The sequence below is a fragment of the Ictidomys tridecemlineatus genome, chromosome 7, assembly GCF_052094955.1.
Source record: "Ictidomys tridecemlineatus isolate mIctTri1 chromosome 7, mIctTri1.hap1, whole genome shotgun sequence".
Lineage (NCBI taxonomy): Eukaryota > Metazoa > Chordata > Mammalia > Rodentia > Sciuridae > Ictidomys > Ictidomys tridecemlineatus.
The window spans coordinates 141,139,602-141,162,353 of record NC_135483.1 but is presented as its reverse complement, the minus strand read 5'-3'; the positions used below and the strand labels follow the sequence as shown (position 1 = coordinate 141,162,353).

Sequence of the window (22,752 nt, the reverse complement as noted above, 5' to 3'; positions counted from 1 at the left end):
CCAAATGGTACACAGGGGTTCATTATACCATTTCTTCTTTTTCTGTTCATACTTGGGAAATGGCCATAATAAAAAGCTACATAAAAATAGGATGTGTAAAAAGAAAAAAAAATACAGCACACATTCCTATTTTTTAGATTCAGTCACAAATGGAATTTGTGGTAGGGAAAAAAATTAGCAGATTCCTATGCCACACCTTTGTGTCTCTGCTCAAGCTGTTCCTCTGCCTGGCATGTACTCCCTATCCTCTGCCTGGTTAAATGTCCCTTAGCCTCTGAGGTCCAGGCAAGAACCCTTGGGAAGCATGCCCCCAGCAGACCTGATGTCTCTCCTCTGCATTCCCAAAACACTTTACACATCTCCATTAAAGTACCTATCATCACACTGTAGTTAATTGCTTATGCAGCTGTCCTCACACCAAACCCTCTCCCGAGCCCCAAGCCAATAAGCATCCTCACTCCCAGCACAGTGCCTGGAGGAAGGCAGGAACACTGCATTGCTCAGACATATTGAGGACAGTGAAATTCCACTGAGGGACTTCGGGGCTTCTCTAGCCAACTTCCAGCAGCAGCAGCACTCTCAACCTTTCCCCTTGCTGAAAAAATAAACAGATATATCTAAGTAAAAATGCAACTTCAAAACATGTTCCCTGAGGCCCTCTTACAATGAGACTACCACTACTAAACTACTTTTCACAGGAATTCTAACATCAACACTGCAGAAGAGGCAAGGTCATCTTAACACCATAAAATAAAATGTTTGCATGGCACCTCACAGTTTTCAAAGCATTAATAGTTTTTTCTACTCTTCCATTCATCCACTTATCCCTGGGAGGTAAACCTGAGATAGCCCTCACCTTCTTTTTGAGATACTCAAGGAAATAAAAGTGTTAAGTCCAAGATTAGAATTGGTGATGGCTCTGAACCTAAAATCCTCAACTTACATCTATCCATTCATCTGCCATCCACTAATGCTAGGCTCAGTATTTGTAGAAGGTGTTTTGTTTTGTTAATAGTAGGGTTTTCCCTATTATGAGTAGTGGCATTAAATTGTAAAACTGTGTACTAAAAATCCATTCCAAATAAAATAATTATGAAAAGAGAGTCAAATATGTCCCACTTGTATTAGTAGTGCTCTGATTTTATCATAAGTACTTATTAACTAAAGGATTTCCAATGCATTATTGACTGCTCAAAAATGACATACCATGCATTTCTACAAACAGAAATATGCCATTTATTATCTAAAAGTTTCACTCATAAGGAAGCATTACTATTTATAGATTAAGAGCAATATTTATAATTCACTTTTCCTGAACTAGTATGAAGCACTTATCACATTAGCAGCCTCTACAATTAAGTATGCTCTTAGTTCCTCTACATAATTCTCTGAGTTAACCATCACTTCAATTGTCTTACTATTTATTATATGCAACTCTTCTAATATTAGTATGTATTGTTTTAGACATAAATAGGACACTGCCTGCCAAAAAAATCTTGCTACTATGTGGTAACTAAAAGTCAAGAATATTTCTCAGATATATTAATTTATTCAAATGAGCTACATTTAGCTTTTCTCTAATTTTTTTTTTCATCAGAGGCCTCTAACAGTGGAGCACGCACAGCATGTCACACTTCAGATTCTCAAGTTTGATCTGGTTACGAATCTGTTAATAGAAAATTTCAATATGGCAGAGCATACAAAAAATTTCACACAAATGCAAATAGAGATGTCATGCAGATAGCTGCAAGACGTGAATCATTGCCCTTCTGCATCAAACTCCAAAATTCGGCGACAGTTCACTCTGCAAGAATTCTTGCTCAGTTCTTAAAAGTTCAGATGCACCACCTTTTAATCAGGGTAATAAGCTATAATTGCTAACACACTGTGTAATGTTTACTGCTAAACCTGCAATCTGGACAAACAGAAAATTATGCTGTCAGAGCCTAGAAACAACTGCAGTCCCCTGTTCCACACCGCACCTTCCCAAGAGAGCTGTCGTCGAGAGTTACATGCTTCATGGTTTTAATATTTAAAGAGTAAGGGTCTTTCCGCGAGAAGCAGGTATTCCGACGAAAGCAGCCTCCCGCGTGACCTTCCTAACACAGACCTTGAGCGAGCGACTGTGGGGGCACAGAGCTGTGAATTTCAGCAAGGGACTTGACAGCTCTGCTGCGTCCCTCACACTTTGTTTTAAAGAACAAAAAAAAAAAGAATGTTACTCTGCACCTGCCTGAACCCCCCGCCCCTCCTTAAAACTTAAATTACGTTCACCCCTGATGTCTGAAAAGCCGGAAGATCGTATGTTTCCATTCTTCTGTCCCGTGATGCCAAGAGAAAATAACCCCCACCTAAGAGTGGAACCTAGAGTCGCAGGGGCGGGGGGCTGCAGCTCTGTCCCCCACTGCGCTGCATTCTCCCCACCACGTGTAATAATCTCACGCAGGTGGCATCCCCGAAATGCTGGGGTCCCTAGCTGCCTGCATCTGGGAGGAGGACCTCGGCCCCTCCCCCGCTCGGGGACCCGGGTCCCCGCTGCCCCGATGCCCCGCAGCTGCGCCCAGGTGCCGGACTGCGGCTCCTGGCGACCGTGTCCGCGGAGGTCTCAGGACAGGGACAGGGGCAGCAGCGCTTCGGAACCCGGCCCGGGCTGGGGACCCTGCCCGAGATACCTTTTATCCAAGCAGGCGATCCACTCGGCAGAGGAGGAAGAATGGGCAGCGTGCGCAGCGACCATGTTGGGCAGCGGCGCGAGGTGGCCCCAGTAGCAGCGACCTCCCGCGCTCGCTCTGCCTCTGCCTCCGCCTCCGCCTCGCCCGCCGCTCAGACCCTGCTCCTCCCCGGCGGCTGCCACAGGCCGCCCTCCCTGCGGGCTCCCGCGTCCTGCGGGGCGGGGGCTGGCGAGGGAGGGGACCTGAGGGGCGGGACGCAGGCGCCCGGAGGGCCCAGCCGCCCGCGCCGCTGCACTGCGGCGCCCAGGATGGGGAGCACCTGGGTCCTGCCCGCTGTAGGGAGGCAGAGATGGCGACCCCGGGTGGACGGCCACCTGCGACAGGTGGCCCTAAAGTCCCACCAGACCTGGGCCCCACCCTCACCTCCGGGCCTCTGAAGTGAGGAAAGGACAGGCACCACCGGACTGCTTGGGGGTGGGAGGGATGTCAGTGTCTATATATTTTTCATACAGCAAATGCCACTAAAATGGCTGCTGCCTCTCTGTTTCCTTAGAAACCCATTAGTCTTCCTCAGCAGCTGTCAAAACTTGCTGGCGGCTTCCTGCTCACCTTTGCTGTCTTCTCTTTAAAGAGACATTGAGAAAGGGACTATAATGGCATGGGAGGGGCACACGGTGGTCTCTGGCGTGAAACCCAGAGGATGATTTCTCCCAAAGGTTGAGGAAGGAATGGGGGGGGGGGGAGGCATGCAAGCTTGGTGGGAGGCAGGGAGGAGAGGGAAGCCAGTGAGCCAGAGTGGCCTGAACAGAGGACCAGTGGTGACTGAGGGAATGACAAACTCAGTCACTGGCCCTGGAACCCGGACTTGCTTGGGCTTCCACACCTGAATGATGAAAAGAAATAAATAATTAAGAATGGGAAGTATTGGGCGCCGCAGCAGACCTGAGGTTTCAGGACAAGCACCAAGTTCCCAAGGTACTGCATGAACTTGGATAGTTGGCTGGGCATGCCATCCTTCCTCTAGGCAGGAGTGTTGAATGGTGGGCATAACCGCCTGTTTCTTGTAGGTGTTCACAGCAAATGTTATGCCTAGAAGTTGTTCAGTTACACTCTGCCAAAAATCAAATTCACCCATATGGTTGAACAAGAACTTGGGGAACAACCTGATAATTCCACCAGCTAGAGATAACAATGTTAATATTTTAGTGCATTTCCTTCTAAACATTTGTATTTTAAAAGGATGTAATCATATATGCACCCATAAACACATACATAGAACTCACTGCTTTCATTCAGTCATGTATTTATATATGTCTACGTAGATAAGTGTATTCACACAGATTTGAAAACATTAATATAGTTTATAGGCTTTCTTGACTTGGAATGCAAAAATGCTTTACATGTTTTTTTTTAAATCCTCGTTGGAATTTTTAACTGGCTACCAAATATTCTAATCTAGTATAATTTATTCGCGCATTTTTAGTGAATTCTCTCACTATGAGAGAGTTGAAGATCTCCGCTGGAAATCTTTTGAGTTGAGGACAAGCTGTTAAGACTCATATCTGTTAACAACATGTAGGCCCTTAAATATGTTGCTTAATGTTTAAGATACATTTTTGTTCATCTAAGCAGAGGTTCAAAGTTAGGAATTTGGAGATATTCAGTGAGTTCAAATTGCAGCTCCCTCTTCCACTAAGTGTTTGTCCTAAAATAAATTATTTAGCCTAAGACTGTTTCATTATCTGTGAAGTGGAGAAATTAATATATTACACATGAACATGATGCTTGTAGAATATTTAATCTAAGTGCTAAGCATGTAGTATGTGCTAACTTTTAGCTATTATTCTCTGTGCAATACAGATAAATAGTATGTGGCCTCTGCATTTCACATGAACCTGGTAGTAAGGATCAAGCATCACTTACACTAAAGGGCCTTCCTTAACATCCATAAATTGCAAATTTGGCTGTGAAGGATACGAGGGCAGGGTCTCCCTGAGAAACACTAAAACTTCTCACTGAAGATATTTTAGACTTGGTGTCACAATCTTTATTCTATTTACTCTCTGCCTAGCTCTGCCATTCTTCATATGAGAGCTACACGTACATAGCAGTGGGTAATTATTGCAATGTATACATCAACAGCACATTAATAGAGATAGAATAAGGTCCCAATGTTTTCCCATCCTTAGAAATTCTATCATAGTTTGGGCATTCATTTATATCATACTGGCTTACATGATTTTGGAGTCTGAACAGTCCCAAGATATGCTTGCTTTGTGGAAGGTGGAGACTCCCCAAAAGATGGTGGTACAATTCAATTTGAGATGGAAGGCCTGAAAACCAGGAATGCTGATGATACAAATCCCAGTTCAAGCGCAGGAGAAGATGAAATAAGAATCTCATATCAAGTAGCAAGACAGGGAAAAATGGAGCAAATCCTTCTTTCTTCACCTTTTGTTCTATTGAGGCCCTTGACAGATTGAAGGATGCCTAACCTTATTGGGGAAGGCAATCTACTTGTTTGAGTTCACTAACTCAAATGCTAATCTCATCCAGAAAAACCCTCACAGACATACCCAAAAATAATGTTTAAACTGGGCACCCCATAACCCAGTCAAGTTGACAGATAAAACTAACCATTGCAACTACTCCAAATTCCTACCTCAATTTCCACTTTCTAAACACTTTTATTTACTCTTTGGGGTGAAGAATTTTAGGTTCATGAGTCTGATCTTTGGTATTTTTATTTATAGTCTGCATTATGGAATCTCACTTTGGAATTTCATATTATTCTACTTCAGTGCCTCAGATGAAACTTGAAATTTAACAGCTATGACTTAGGCTAGTGAAAATTGAATGCAGTCAACTTCCTTTTCTACATCTTTGACATTCATTCCTACTCAACCAAGGGAATTGCCTTTCCAAGTAGGCTATTCACCTGGGAGTGGTAAGGATTCCCACACTCATTAGGAAAATACAGCTCTGTGGACTCTTGGGATTTCTAAAGAAGAAAAGTGTAATTAAAACTATCTATCTGATGAGGAAATCCCCACTTAGTGGGTTATAACAGAATGATTGTGGTTTTGATTGAAAACTTTGATAATTTGTCCACTGGGGGAATATATTTGGATTAAAGTCATTTGTTTTAAATTATTTTTTAGTTGGACACAATATTTTTATTTTATGTATTTATTTTTATGTTGTGCTGGGGATCGAACCCGGTGCCTCACATGTGTTAAGCAAGCGTTTTACCACTGAACTACAACCTCAGTCCCTGAAGTCTTTTTTTTTTTTAATATATCTTTTTTTATTTATTTATTTTTAGGTAGTGTTGAGGATTGAACCCAGTGCCTCACATGTGTTAGGCTAGCACTCTGCCACTGGGCCACAACTCCAATCCCTGGATGAGAATCTTGAAACAATAATTAAGGGGATATAAAAATGACTAAAAGTGTGTTTAAAATAATATAAGGGTTATTGTTTTATCTTACTGATAAGGCAAAGTCATAATTGACTCATGCTTAGAACCTCAATAGCTACAGTATTAAATTATGTATTGTGACAGTACTTTTGCAAGTTTTAAAAACAGATTTTTTTCCTTTGCTTTGCTTTTTGTATTTATGTAATTATGGCATGTAAAAACAATTAAATCAGAGAGAAGATAACTATTTAATCTTAAATGTACTTTAGATAGATCCAACTTTGGGGCGCTAGAATTAAAGCAACCAAATATCATGAGAGCAAGAAAACATTTGTTTTGGGCTTGTCTTCTCTGGTGATGGTCTTTTAATCTCCAGATGCATGAAGGACTAATGGAAAATTCCATTTTTGCATTTCTGATGAAGAGGGAAAAGTTATAGTCCCTTATTTTACAGAAAGATGCAGTCGAGAAGCATAGTTAAAATAAACTGCCAGTTTTAAAATAAATCAGTTAAATTTTGTGACCTAATTACCAATGGAAGCAAGTTGTAAAAGAAAAAAAAAATTCCCCCTCTGGAAGTAGAATTATATGCTAGGGAAGCATACTGAAGCTAAATAAAGAAAATTGGTAGTTATATTGTGTTAGTTCATATACCATATGAACTCCCCGCCTCTGGGGAGTTGGCTGTGAGAACTTGAATGCTCCATCTGACCTCCTTCCCAAAAGGGACAGTTTCTAAAGAATCTCAGAACTGGGTCATTGATATATGCAAATCATACTGGCCCATAGGACCAATCAGGCTCATCACTCCACCTCACCAGAACAATGGTTGCCCTACAAGTTTGCTATAGAGTGCCCAGTGCCATTTCCTCAAGTTGGGTTGGTAAAATGAGCATGGGCAGAGGATTTGGAGTGAGGAAAACGTCAATATGTCATAGCTTTAGTGTTAGGTCTATTTTCCAATGGAGTTTATCGATCTTGTGAAATAACAAGCTGCCATTGCTTTTTGATATTGTGGAAGTGACACATAGCATATTCTTCAACTCTGAAAATCTCTACCTGTGTTTTTATGTACATTTTTTCACATTAATAGAGAAAATCACTACACAAACAATTTCAAGTGAATTACAGTCACCTGGTATTTGTTATCATTTCTTTTTATCTATAATCCAATATGGGCTCCTACATATTTCAAAAATAGATTAATCGGTGAATTCCACAGAGAAAATAAGCACAGGAAAGAGAGAATGTGACTAAAAGTCATATTGCTTGTATTAAATCAAGAGCACACAAAACTTGAAAGTAAAATGGAGAATTGTCATTTAGAGTAAGATATAAAATCTTTTTTTTTTTTCTTTTTTTCTTTTTGGTGTGTGTGTGTGCATTCTGGGGAATGAACTTAAACTCAGGGGCACTTGACCACTGAGCCACATCCCCGGCCCTATTTTGTATTTTATTTAGGGACAGGGTCTCACTGATTTGCTTAGCACCTTGCTTTTGCAGAGACTGGCTTTAAATTCTCAATCCACCTGTTCAGCCTCCTTAATCCCTAGGATTACAGGTATGTGCCACTGCGCCTGGCAGAAGACATAATGTCTTGACTGTCTAAAATAAGAAGAAGCTGAACACTTTTGACTAGGGAACACTAATTTTTGCTTTAAAAGCATGGTAGTGCCACAACTACTAAAGAAAACATGATTTGGAGCATTTCTCAATTGGAAGTACTAATTCGATTCAGAGGTAGATGATAACTCAGAAGGCATAGGAAGAGATAAAATGGAAAGACAGTTTCTTTATCCACTTTGACCCTGCAGGGTACAAGACCCACCCCTCTGAACAAGATGGACCATCCCTGCTTTAGCTCCCCAAATTCAAAAAATAGAGAGAGCCCCTGTGTCTGCAATTTCTTGTGCCTATAGACCCAGAGGGTCACACACATGACCCAGGCTCCTCCAGGAGCTGCATATTTAAACCCTGGAAATGGAAGTGTCAATCAGCTAAACCTAGGCCCTGATGTGCTTAGGACATTTCTGTTTGTACCCAGATAATCTCACTTCCACCCCCTCAGCCTCCTCTCAATAGATCTGGGGGGTAGGTAGCATTTTCATTTCTCTATACCCATTAATTCACTCAGTCATTCAATTCAGCAAATAGTTATTGACACCTACATTGTGCCTGGCACTGTGTTAGGCATTGAGGAAAGAGCAGAAAACAATTTTCCTCCTTGCACGGAATGTTTCGGTAGTGAGTAAAATGAAACACAACCAAATAAACACACATATAACATGTCCAGTGAGGATAAATGCTATGAAGAACCATTAAACAAAATAGGAAATTATAGAGACAGGGAGGGGCCCTCTATTTCCCATATATAAGGTAGTCAGAAGCCTCCTAGCAGAACCTGGGACCCACTTCTACACCCTCTATGCCTCCCTGGGGCACCTGCTGCCACAGCAGCCAGCAACTCCAAGACTGTACACAGGCCCCTGTGGTTTCACTGTCCAAGGCCGACCACTGACAGGCCTAAATGTCTGGGTCTTTTCTCCACTTTCAAAGAGTTGAAAGAACAAACCATAGGACCTTGTTTCCTAGGTGGTTGCCAATGTGACTGAGTGATGCAAACCTGAATGCAAAGGATTTGATTCTCCATGAATGGACTTTGACCAGAGAGACACCCATTGTAGGCTACTCTACAGATAGTTTCCTCTCCCTCTCTCCCTCTGATGCACTCTCCAGCCCACAGATTCTTCACACAGCCTGTATGTGTGATCAAGCCTGGGTGCTGTTATGGGCTGTATGGTGAGCCCAAAAAAACATGCTTTGAGGGCTGGGGTTGTGGCTCAGTGGTAGAGCACTTGCTTTGCACATGTGAGGCACTAGATTGGATCCTCAGCACCACAGAAAAATAAATAAATAAAATAAAGGTATTGTGTCCATCTACAATGAAAAATGAAAATATATTTTTAAATGCTTTCAAGTTCTAACCCCCAGTACCTGTGAATGTGACTTTATTGGATATACAGGGTCTTTGAAGGTGTAATCAAGTTAAGATAAGGTCACCAGGGAAGGCTCTAATCTGGTCTTTTGTCCTTATAAGAAAAAAAATGACAGACAAGGAGCAGATGGCCGTGTGACATGGAGGCAGAGGCTGGAGTGCTGAGGAAGGACTACTAATGACAGAGGATAGAGGCCAGGAAGGACTCTCCCCTGGAGGGTTCTGGCAGAATACGACCTAGCCACAGTTCGACCTTGGACTGCTCACCTTCAGAACTGTGACACAATAAATTTCTGTTGTTCTAAGTGACCCAGTTGATGGGACTTTATTACAGCAGCCCTAGGAAACTAACATACTAGTGACCAGCCGTGTGGATTTGTACCTCCTCCATAAAGCACGAACACACAGTCCTTGCCCGAGGCTATTTTCCAGGTAACTATGACAACCAGAGACCTGGTTGGGTTAAAAGATGATATTTGAGCAGATACATGAGTACAGAGAGTTCAGAGAGTTCTGTCAGGGAAGCGTCCATGCAAAGGCCCTGGGGTGGCAGCCTACTTGTTGTTGAGGAGCAGCTGAAGGGAAGAATGTAAGGAGATGAAGTCAGAGACAGCCACAGACATGATTATTCAGCCTAATGGGACACAGAAAGGACTTTGGACAATTTATTGTGTTTTATTAGGATGTAAAATGAATATACATCTTAAAGCTATGTTTTTGTGACTTTTCTTTTAACATCTGCATAGCCCAGTGTGACTACCATCCATATAAAATTACAGAACATTTTCATCTCCCCAGAGAATTTCCTCCTGCTACCTTCTAGTCAATACAACATACCGGAACTAATTCCTACTCACTTTTATCATCAGAGTTGTTTCATCTGTTCTTGAATAGTGTATAAAGGGAACCATGTAACATGTACTACTTTGAATTAAAATAATCCTTTTGATACTCTTCCAAGCTGGTGTGTGTATTATGGACTAGTACTCCATTACCTGGATACATTACAATTTTTTATGCACCTTCCTACTGATGAATATTTGGGTTATTTGCAGTGTTTGGCCAATCATGAATGGAACTTCTGGGAACATTTATGTACTCTTCTTGGACATATGCAATCATTTCTCTTGGTATAAACCTGCCAGTGTACTTTCTAGGTCGATAGCAATAATTTGGGGTTAACTTTAGTGATTTTTCAAAGCGGCTGCACCATTTTATTCTCTAGCCAGCAGTGTATGAGAAATCTGATCACTCCACATCCTCACCAAAACTTGGAGTTGCCAATCTTTTTAATTTTAGCCTTTCTGGTTGATGTGTAGTGGTATCTCATTATGATTTTAATGTGCATTTTCCTGATGACTAACGATGAACTGCTTTGCATATGCTCATAGACTACTCAGACTTCTTGTTTATGAAGTTCTTGTCCATATTTTATATTTTTGTTATGGCCACATCCCACTTCCACAATCTGTATTAGTCATCTACTGCTATACAGCACATTGCTCTAAAACATGACAGCTCAAAGCAACTAACATTTATTATCTCACACTATTTCTGTGTGTCAGGAACCTGGGGGCAGTTCATTTGGGTGTTTCTGACTCAGGATCTCAGGTTGCAGTTGAGCTGCTGACTGGGGTTGGAGTTATATCAAGGCTGGACTAGGACCAGAGACTCTACCTTTAGCTAAGCTCACTCACCTGAGTTTCATTATGAGACATGTCTGACTTTCATTAGACTGACTTAATATTGAAAAGCTTAAAGAACCTCTACTACTCTCACTGACCTCTTAGTATCCAGGTTCTCACTGCAGAAAACCTCATCTAAAGGATGATGAAGAGAGACCCAAAGTCCCACAACTAGCTGAGGAGGCTTTGGAAGAGGGAAGTTATCCATCAAAAAATATCAAGGCTCAATATTAAGACCACTGTTTAAAATGGTTCACTTTTATTAAGTTCCCACTCCTCCCTCAGCAGTTTTAAAAAAAACAAATCATGGTGGTATTTCAAGTCTACTAAAAATGGCCATTTGATCCAGAAACCTATTTATAGAAATTTATACCAAGATTAGAATCCACAATATAGAGAAAGTTTCAAAAAAGATGCTCATTGAAACATTGCTAATTGCAAATCTAACTTATGGAACCATTAGAGAAACTATATATTCCCTCATATGATGCCATGAGTTCATCAAAAGTGGTCATTGTGATTGCTTGGGATCAAGTATTATAGGAAATTCTTAGGACTGTCCACTATGAAGTAGTAGGATAGATGAAAATGATCACAATGTGATGTCACTTACATACGCACCTAGGAAAAGACTAGAAAGGAAAAGTATAATTCCCATGTTAAAAATGATAGGATACTGGGTACCCTGATCTGATCATTAAACAGGCACTAATTAAAAGTAAAAAATATATTTTTTAAAAAAGAGAAATGACAGGTTAATGAGTAAATTCTCCCACCTACTTACCATATTTTTAATAATTATATTTTTACAACTAAAAATTCTAAAAGTTACTAAGGGTCATATCATTAAACATTTTATTTGATAAAATAAAAACAAAATACAAATTATTTTGTCATTTTATTTATTTTCATCAACTCTTTATTTAAAAATATTCAAACTTACAGAAAATTTATAAGACTGGAATAGTGAGTGCTTATCTCCCCTTCACCTAGCTGCACCCACTCTTGCCACTTTGGCTTTACCTCTCTGTGTGAAACATCTGAGAAAAATGCAGACACTTTGACACCAGGGGCTTAAATCCTACAGCACCTGTGTTCAAAGAACAAAGACATTCTTCTACAGTTATCACACTCAAGAAATTTAACCTTGATAGGATCCTATTCTGTAATATAAAATTTTATATTCAAATTTCTCCAATAGGCCTAAACATACCAATTTTGTCTTTGTGTGTTCTGTTTGATTTGAGAGGCACATTGCTTTTAGTTATATTCTTTGGTCTCTTTTGATCTAAGGCAATTCACCATGTTAGCAGTATTTTTTTTTAATCCTTTTGTGACGTTGATCCTTTTTAAAAAGACTCTAGATCAGGTTTGTTTTTGTTTTTGTTTTTTCAGAATATCCGTTAATTGAGATAAAGTCTGTTTCTTCACAATTGGAAATAACCTGAATTTTTTGACTTGACTCATTGATTTTATTTTGCATTGAAATGGAATTACACTTTCCCATTTCCTGCGAATATTGAAAATCTCTAATGCTTTTGTTAAAGAGGTTAGGCTGAGATTTTGTTTGCATATAGTACAAGTTGTACTCAGGTGTGCGTGTCTGAACTGCAGCATTTTGTCATCTAAAAAAAAACAGTAAGTATGTGTAGCTAAAGAAACCCAAGAATTTGAGAGCCACTGCGAGTAAGCTCTAGTTCCCACAGCAGAGGAGGGGGTCTTCTTAACCACCTGTATCAGGGGAATATTCTTTGTGTCTTTCTATTTTTCAAGCCAGTCTATAAGCCAGACAGAAAGTTAATTGGTTTTAGATTTAAAGACACCAGGTCTCAATCCTAGAGAATAGAATAATCTGCTTATCCAGACTGCTGAGGTGGCAGCAGTGCGGGCTTCTTCAAAACTGTTTTAATAGAACTTTTGAGTCCTGAAACATACCTGATCTCTAAACTAAACCAGCAGAATTTAGGCAAAGGGAAATCTACATTTTTTTTCATAAGCTTATCAAGGCTTTTGCGAAATCATACCAATTTACATAAGTAAGAGCCATGGCAGGGATGTTGCCTTAATGATCGGAGCTTCTTACATGGGACTTACAAATCTGGGTTGTATTTGAGGAACAGCCCACTGTGCACATCCAAAGGGTTGGCTTCAGTCCCAGGAATGACTTAAGTTTTTGAATGCATGCCATTGTTCTTACCTCACTTGCCCGTGACAGTTATTGCTAATTAATCACCATGTTCTTTTCTATTAGCCTCTACACTGCCTCAAATAATTTCCCAACACAGCACTACAAGCAGCACTAATAACTGAAGTCAATACATCAGATGAAGCCTCTATAACACTTAAAAAATATTTTCCTGAATCTCAACTGAGTTTTAGTTTCTTATCTTCTCCAGCACATGAATGAATGGCAAGGGTTTAGAAGAGCGTGTCTTCTGAATGGCCTACAGATAACTGACAAGCCTGATAAAAATCTCCTATCAGAGCTTGTTGACAAGATGACGGGACAAGAGAAAGAAAGGAAAGGATATTAAGGTTGGCTCTTTGCTGTGACATTTTGATCTCAATAGGTAATAATAGCTAAAACATATCAAAAAGTTGATTTCTTATTCATGAAATAATCCAAGTTGGTTCCAGGTTGGGGGAGTAGGAGCACATGAGCTCTGATGTACATGGCCATTAGGGACCCAGGCAGATGGAGCCTCTGCCACCTCACATATCTGACTTCTCTCATCACGGTGGCTGTTTGCATCCATCTGGTGGCAGAAAAAGAGGAGCATCACATGAGGAGCTTTTATGGGTCAAACTTGAAAGAAGATCACACAATTCTTCAATATTCTCTGTTCTAGACACAGTTAGACGGTAACATAAAGATTTTGGTTATCACCCAGCCATTTCTACCCAGAAAAGGACATTCCTATGACATCCCATGGCTTCTTATAGGACAGGCGAATGATGATATCACTTTCATTTACCTGATACTATGGTACTCATAATATTTGAGTGTTTTCATATTCCCAAATGTGAAGAGGAAATTTGTAAAATTTTAGTCTCTCAGGTGTTTTTAAAGATACAACTGAAGTTCTGTTTCTATAAGGACATAGTAGACAAGAACATGGCTCCTGACCTAGAAATAAGAAAAACTACAGATAAAATACAAATCTTAATTGTTATTGAACCCACCAGATATCTGAGACCATAGAACAATCAGGTAGCCAGAAATTCAAAGTCCCTCCAAGAATACAAGAGGCCAACTGTGTCTCACCTTTGACAGAGCACAAGAAATAGCAATGCTGGTTATCATCAAATAAGTAAGAAGAATTCATCCAAAATGTCTAACAAATTGCAGAAATCTGACCTTGAGCTAACATGACAGTGATACATGACAGAGAGACATAAGCAGTGGGAACCTAAGATTAAGGGGATAATTCTATAGACTGGGCCTACTGGGCTGACACCTACACATTTTCTTTTTTAAAAGCAATTTACCTGTGGCCCTTTCCTGGCTTAAGTCAGTGGGATATGTTACATCCCTCAGCAAAAAACCTGTTCTCTGCAGGAGAAATGAAAGCTCAAAAACTCTTCTCTACTGATAAGAACAGAAGTTACCCTGGAGTGGGGACATTTGTGACCTTTATGCAGACCAGATTTCAGGACTCAAGGGGACAAGATAATTAGAAGCAAAGCCCTTCAACTATAAAGTCTGTAAAAACAAGTTCCAATTAGAACCAGTCTGCATGGGCCAAAGTGATCCAGAGTTGCCTTGGATCTCTAGCATGTCATTATATAAAATATCCCCTCCCTGGGACAAGACCATGTGCAGGGGTGACCTGAAAGTCCAGTGCAATCTTATTGTCAATTAAAACTCAAGAGGTGGATCTGAACAGGACTCTCTGGAAACTTTCCGGGGATCCCTAATAAAACTAGAGGGCAGGAGGGGTATGCCATGCCTCTTGTCTCTGAAAGGACCCATTCTCTTCCTCGAGAGTTTTATCTTTTTCCCTTTTCCTATCCTTTCTAATAAACCCATGCCAGCTATTCTGAACAATTTATCTAAAATCTTTCTGGCATGATTGCAAAGAACTGGTGACAGAGGACATCCACCGAGCCAAAGAAAACTTGCTCTGCAATAACAGAATAAACGTGTTTGAGAGCCATCAATACAAGGGACTTTGTACTTACTGTTCTTCTAGGCCTTGATTGCGTGCTCAAGGAAAAGATCAGGGTCATGGTAGGGGACCAGAAGGAATCTTCCTTTGTGGCGAAGGTATAGGAGAGGAATATAGTGCTGTAGAGAAGTCACAAAGCCTCCATTTAGTTGCTTCCCAAGGAAAATTCTTCAAGTCACTTGGGAAGAGACAGAAAATTGGTTTCCCTAAGGCAAAGTGAAGAACCACTACAGTTGGGAAAGGGTAAAAGGAAAAATTTCCATCATTGTTGGGGGGCAGGGAAGAGTCCATCAGTATCTTCCCACTAAACAGGTACAGGAAAGTCCCCTACAAGACCTGCCAAAGATACACGGTAGTTTGGCTGCCATGGGAAGAAGCAGTCGGATCACTTAGGAACCCAACCCCTCAGATAAAGGAATAAAACTGATTGCAACCTTGAGTAACAAGCAATAGCAGTCTACTCCTCAAGGATGGGCAATAATATAGAGAGAACCCTTCTGTTCTGTGGTTCAGACATACAGAATGGGCCAGAAGCTGAGAGTTAAGTAGGAATATGGAGAAAGACTCTCCGGCACCCGAGACGCACCCTAAGGACAAGCTCATGCCACAGGAATTTGAAGCCAGTGGTTACTGAAGCTAACCTAGCAACAATAAAACCTGCTTATCTGTTAGCTAGATTAAGCCAACCCCACACACATCCTAACAGGAGAAGAGTTATGCTCATTTCCAAGTACAAACACTGTATCTCAGTCTCTGTTGTCCTAAAAATAATGTCTGGTGCCCAGTTAGGTGGCCCACGCCTGAAATCCCAGCAGTTCAGAGGACTAAGGCAGGGAAATCAAAGTTCAAAGCCAGCCTCAGCAATTTAGTGAAGTTCTAAGGAACTTAGCAAGAAACCGTCTCAAAATAAAAAAGGTTGGGGTTGTGGCTCAGTGATTAATCATCCCTGGGTTCAATCCCTGGTACTACTACTACTAGTACTACTACTACTACAAATAATGATAATGATGATGATGATGATGCCTGGCATCTCAAAAGTGATAAGACAATTAAGAAGGCAAGAAAAAAATAACTTACTATCATGAGATAAAGCAAGCAATAGAACCAGACTTAAAGATGATTCAGATGTTGGAACTATCCAGCAAGTCATTTAAAACAACTATTTTTAATACATTAAAGACTCTAGTGGAAAAGGTAGGCAATGTGCATGAATTGACATGGATTTTCAGCAAGGAGATTGAAACTATAAGGAAATAGCTAATGGAAATTCTGGAAGTAAAACAAAATGAGAACAGAGATAAATGAAGATTTCTTAAATGTGACATCAGGTTAAAATCTATTGAGGTACCACTATATACCTATCAGTATGTCTAAACTTAAAAAATCTAACTATACCACATGAAGGTCAGATATGAAGCAACAAGAACTGTCATACATCACTGATGGGAAAAAGAAATAATACAGCTACCTTAAAATATAGCTAGGCAGTTTTTTATATAAAACTTAACATACACCTACAAATAAGATCTAACTATGGTCTCCTAGGTTCTTATCCAATAGAAATAAAAACCTACATTTACTCAAAAGGCTAAATAGGAATGTTTTTAGTGACTTCATTCATCATTACCAAAAGCTGAAAACAACTGAATTGTTTCAATTGGTGAATGTCTTTAACAAAGCCTGCTATATCTGTATAGCAGAATGCTACTCTGCGGTAAAAGAATGAAATACTGATCACTCAGATAAATCTCAAAAGCATTGTGCTAAGTGAGAAGAAAGAAATAGAAGAGCTACAAACTATATGACTCTATTTATAGGACATTCTGGGGAAAGCCAGGCTAAAAATACTGGTAACAGATCAGAAGTTGTTAAGGACTGGTGATAAGTAGAGGTCTTTACTAAAAAAGGAATTTTAACATTGATGAAACCATTCAAAATGTTGAATATAGTGCTAGTTTTACAACTTTATGCTCTTTTTTCCGAACTTATAAAACTGTACACTAATGATGGTAATTTTTTGGTTCTATGTAAACATTATCTGACTTTAGAAATATTAAGTAACCATATAAAAGATAAAAAGAATTAAGGCAGAGGCTCTGCCTTCCTAACCCTTTCAATCCATTATTATACTGCCTTATAAGAAGATGGTGGTGAAGATCGATTATACTTTGGTTCAAAATTTCCTCTGCCTTTCCTCTGTCTCCTCCATAGAGGACCTTGCCTTATCAACCCAAATGGGAGCATTTCAGACAGTGCTAATTCATTTGACATATTCTAAGAGCTGGTTTTTTAAAAAAAATTCTACAAGCCCATATTATATTTGATTAAAAATGTATTATCAAAGAAAAATTACTCTGAATGCTATATGGAAATACCCAAGTTTTCCTGAAATATTTCTACAAATTTCAAGTATTTTTGTGAGCCACATTAAATCAGTCTGAACAGTTCAATAGAATGCATATTTTCATGTTCACATGAAAATAAAAATTATGCCAAAATAAAGCTTCATAACAGCATGGTGACTTTTTGTTCTTGTCCTCCTTTCATAATTTTGGATTTGCTTACTTTAGGTTGCCCCAAGGACAATAAGATGTACCTGACCTATGTAAACATTATCTGACTTTAGAAATATTAAGTAACCATATAAAAGATGTAAACATCTTTTTATTTTTTAATTTTTTTGGTAATGGAGATTGAATCCAGGGCACTCTATGACTGAGTTATGTCCCCAGTCTTTTTATTGTTATTATTATTATTATTATCATTTTATTTTGAGACACGGTCTCTGTAAATTGCTGAGGATCTCCCTAAATTACTGAGGTTGGCCTCAAACCTGCAATCCTCCTGCTTCAGCCTCCCGAGACACTGGAATTACAGGTATGTACCACCCTGCCCAGCTGACATTTTATTCTTTTCTGTACTGGAGATTGAACCCAGGACCTTATGCATGCTAGGCAAGTGCTATACCACTGATCTACATTTACAGTTTTGTTTTGTTTTTATTTGTTTTTTTGTTTTTTTTTTTAATTTTGAGACAGGGTCTTGCTAAGTTGCTGAGGCTGACCTCAAACTTGTGATCATCCCACTTTAGTCTCCCAAGTAGCTGGGAATACAGGCTGGCACCACTGGGCCTGTCATAGCTAACATCTCTGTGTTTCACTTGCATCATATTTCCTTCCATTAGCACATAATTCTGTCACCAACTATCCTGTTACCTAAAAATTAAATATGATCTTCTCTTTAAAAATGTTTGTGCAAAGTTTTTATGATTACAAAGTTTTCACTATTAAATATGAGTTTTTCAGCAAATTATACTCCATGCAATAAAGTCCTGGCTTCTTTCTCTTATGAACCATTTCAAAAACACGTTAGCAGATTTTGTTGTGCCTTCCCCATGAAAAATGTAACTGTCCCTTCTTTAGGCTAATAGCTCTCAACTTGATTGGAGCAACAACCTTCTTTTAAAACAATTGCTATATAATGGTTTTCCTATCTTGAAATGAAGTATCTTCTGCCTTGCAGGATACCTAACACCCTTAGCTCCCACCCATAGAAGCCAACGAGCTCCATAATCTTTCTGAGAACCACAAAAATCCCCCTCACAAAGCTCTAGGTTGCCCCTAAGGTAGGAGGAGGGTGGAACCACCCCTTCAAGATCCGCCAAGCTAGGACAGGTTTCCTTAATGGCAACAAATGTTCTAGTTAAAAATGACCAACTTGGACTAAAGGACAATTACTTTGTTTTAAGTAACAGTTTCAATAGGAAGCACAATAACTAAAAGTAGTTAATGGGTGATATAGTGCTGTGCAGCCAATGACCCAAACACTTGGAGGTTTAAAACAACAAACTCTTATTATCTCACAGTTTCTGAAGATAAGGAATCCGGGAGTAGTTTCTGGTGGGGTTCACAGATAGGGATCCCTGCATTGGTAAATAAAAATAAGTATGACAACTCATTTCAGGTTGTAATTGAATTGTATTATAAGAGATTGTTTCATAGAACTGAGAGGAATGGAAAATACGGTTGAAGTTTTATTCCTACTAAATACGAACTTCCTTAGCAACATGACAACATTGTTTTATTATCTGAAATGCAGAATCACAGTTTATCCAATCTCTATATTTACCTCTGTATTCTGGATTTGTTAAACGGCTACGTGTGAATACACGTCATTATCATAGGTATAAGTAAATCTGAAAAGCACAATTTTTGGACACCTATGTATGTGTTTATTTTAGCAATTAGAAAATTTATTATTTATTAAGTTGGAAGATGAGGCCAACCAAATCAGATATTTTAGTGCTAAGCGTGTATTTTAGTTAAGCCTGTAGAAAGGGTGTAGTCTGAGAAAGATGAAGGTCAATATGTAGGGCAAGTAAATGTTTTTAAAAATTAAAGCCCTGATTTTTTCATTTTCTGCTTCCCACCCCCATTGAGGGGCCAAATCACATTTTATAACTTCTTTTTTTTTCCTCATGGAAATAAATGTTTATTCAAAAATGGAAAGGTACTGAAGGCACTGGATAGTTTTCCATTGAGCTGTTTGTACCCCCACCCAGCAGGTTGAGCAGCCAGTCAACACAGTCACCTGAGCAAGGCAGTTGTTACACAATGATTCAAGCCTGAGTGACAGTCTCTTATAGAACAGCTGGTTAAACTTCCTAGGCAGACTTCATATCCCTGGGATTCTAAAAGATTGGCAGCAACTTAAAACACTGTGGGTCTCAGAGGTCTCTATTGTGGTCTTCTAATTGGGGTGGCTGGGGAGTTCTCTAAAGGGCGTGCAATCTTGGGTGGTTTTAAGGGAGCTCATCTTCCAGGTCCTCAACTCCTGTATATACTCCTGCCTAAATCTGATCTGCCTGGGACCACGTGTTTCATCAAGGCGCTGTGCCCACTCACTTTTCCCTGACCTCACGAAATAAGAGCAATCCTCTCGCCCACAGGGACTCCTGCCCTGGGTCTCAGTGCCTATGGTGAGGCTGCCACCATCAAACACTGGCCTGGGGCTCAGCTGTGCAATTCAAGAAAGAAGAAGTAAAAATGGCCACAGTCATTCCCACTGATCAACATTACTTTTTTTTTTTCTTTCTTTCTGTTTTTGGTACCGCTATTACATTTTTAAGTGTCAGGACTACACATTGGAAGTGAGTTCGTGTTTTATTCTTTCCTGTATATCCAGTCAGACTCAAAAGGAAAATTTATAATTAACTCTTTCATAAAGGTAATGGGTTACAGGGGTTGGGGAGGTCGCTGAGAGGTTTGATTCCCAACATTGCACACACACAACAACAACAACAACAACAACAGAGTGGGTCATTAGTTATACAAAATCTATATTCATTGTTCATTTGGATGTATTTACTGCTACCTCTTATTGCTCAAACACTTTGGTATCAGTTCATTCTATCCTACAATGTACTTATTTAGATGTTTATTGGTTTAATGAGAATGGATTGTGGAATCTACTAGAAATAATCATTAATACAATTTTTATAAGCCATGTGTGTAAAAATAATCAATAATTTTGTTTTTGTTGCCAATTTCTGCAGAATTCATTTACATCCTAGCAATAAATAATATGTATGCATGTATTGACATTTGAACTAAAAAAACTCCATCCATATCCTTAACAGATATAATTTTAGTAATATTTTATTTATGTTTAATAATTACCAGATTTAATAATGTACTTATTTTATGTTCAATTGGTGATAACCCAATCCAGATGAAAATTTTACCCCTCTGTTTTATAAGTATAAAAAGCTTTATAAATATAGGAATATCTGAAATGTATATTTTAAATTTCAACATATATTTTTTGTGGGAGAAAAGTATGATACAGCCATTACTATTTTTAAACTTTCAAATATAAAGAACAAATTCTGTGGATAAAATAAAATGAAATTTGACTTCAAGGGAAAACAGGAACAATGTAAAAGTAGCTAATGTTAGAAAAAAGGTTGTTCATGTATTTTTTAAATTAATAACAGTCCATATAAAATGTTTTGGTATTTAGATTGTATTGTATACATTGAAAAGAGTGTTAATAGGTTTTTTTGTTGAAAGTGTCAATACCTACAATATGATTATATGCTTTGTTGCTATTTAAATATATGAGGAAAATTATTCAAATGTTAACATAAAAATGTGTGAAAGCATATTGCTCTTCAAAACTATTCTATGGAGTATGCAAGCAAAAGAAAAAATTACCACTATAATGAAGTAAAATAAATCAGTGGTCCTAGTGTTCTGTTTCCAGACCTAGTATTAAAGTAGTCATTTCTTTCAGTTTTCTGTCTTCATTTTTCCAAATATAAATGAGCATAATAATAACTTTCCTTGTAGTCAGCAGTGTCTATAGAATTCATATAAGAAAAAAATCTATTTAATAGCATGCCAAATTGTATATTAAGTTACATATGAACTATCAATATGGGTTGGAAATAAAAACACTCATTTATCTTGTTCTTTTTATACTTGTCAGAATTTATTACAGAAACTTAAAAATCTATGGGTTCGAACAAAACAGATAATTCAGAATCTCAGAGGTTTAAGGCAATAGCTTCTGACTTTATGTTCTAAACCTATAATCTTTACTGTCTCAAAATGACTGCTTACTTCACATAAATACGTATAAATATGTTGATCTGTTTTACATAACTAAATGTAAATATATTTACATGATATAAATCTACATATTCAACAAAAAATATATGAGATAGGCAGATGAAAGAATTTTAGAAGTCCATATTCCTAAGTGCACTATAGTATTTCCCTCCTTTTGAGCAGAGAGGTCTTGACAGCTTTGTCTAAGTTTTTATATAACACAATCTGCCTGTATCCGGATTCCTATTCTCTTTGCTGTGTAATAGGCTTGTTTACTTCCATTAAGGAAATGAAATTCAGGGAAATTAATGATGGAGATTCCCTCTGAGAAATTCATCGTGAGGTGACTTCATCATTGTGAGAACATCATAGAGTTTTCTTATATGAGCTAAGATGCTACCATGTCACTAGACTATATACTCTTGTGTGACCACTGTCATATATGCCGTCTGTCATCAACTGAACCATCCTTGTGTATCCATGACCATATGTTAGTATAGTCAACATTGAACAATTATTAATGAAGCATTTCCTGTGGACCTAGCTTCTATAAACTACTGGGTAAAGAGTCATATTGCATGATTGGGGACTATAAACTGTAAGGATGGGATAGAAGGAAGATAAGGCAATGTCTCAGAATTCAAATAGTCTGGGAACAGATCTGGGAGTTCTAGAAATTGTACAGTTCTTTACATTAATCACATGAGACAGCTTTATGTAGCTATTAAAATGGAACATTTCCAGAAGTAATTATCCAGTCAGCAAGGACCATTGCAGAAATGGAACAAAAGAAAAAAGTATCAGGAAAACTTTGGCATAAATCAGAAATCCAATCTAGGCTGAAAGGTGATGCTCCCTGAGGTCACATTTACAAGCCAGAAAAAAATTTTAGTTTTAAAGTGAACATTGGCATTAGCCAGCAGTTGGACTAAATAACTTCCAATGTCCCTTCCAATAATAGGCTTGTATTAGGTTACATTAGGAGCACAGAATTCAATTGACAGAACTTAGTTACATGATATGATTGCTTAATGGCACCAGAGTCCTCTCTACAGTGTGGATGTAGTGACTACCTGAAGCAGGGTTGGAATATCCTTAGACTTGGGAACATCCTGCATCCCTCCAGGGTGGTGGGGAAGGCAGAGGAGAATAAAAGATAGAGAACCACCTCTGTGTAGCTTGACAATCTGAAGAATCTC

At 38.8% G+C, this 22,752-nt stretch overlaps 1 protein-coding gene and 1 long non-coding RNA gene across 4 annotated transcripts in view; both read right to left on the bottom strand.

The window, feature by feature from the left end:
• Rapgef4 (Rap guanine nucleotide exchange factor 4) overlaps positions 1–2,943 on the bottom strand; it is a 283,143-nt gene extending 280,200 nt beyond the window's left edge. Inside the window, exon 1 of one of the 3 annotated variants that reach the window (XM_078017613.1) lies at positions 2,673–2,943. In XM_078017613.1, the coding sequence (XP_077873739.1) occupies positions 2,673–2,737 (65 nt within the window). In that variant the 5' untranslated portion in view covers positions 2,738–2,943. The remainder of the gene's footprint in view (positions 1–2,672) is intronic. The other 2 variants (XM_005324601.5, XM_078017600.1) reach the window with 2 other exon arrangements.
• Positions 2,944–11,658: 8,715 nt separating this feature from the next.
• Positions 11,659–16,059, bottom strand: LOC144365563 (uncharacterized). The gene is made up of 2 exons (XR_013424145.1): positions 14,956–16,059; positions 11,659–13,529 (listed from the first exon to the last, which is right to left on the bottom strand). It is a non-coding gene; the product is annotated as an uncharacterized LOC144365563 (long non-coding RNA).
• Between the last annotated feature and the right edge of the window lie 6,693 nt (positions 16,060–22,752).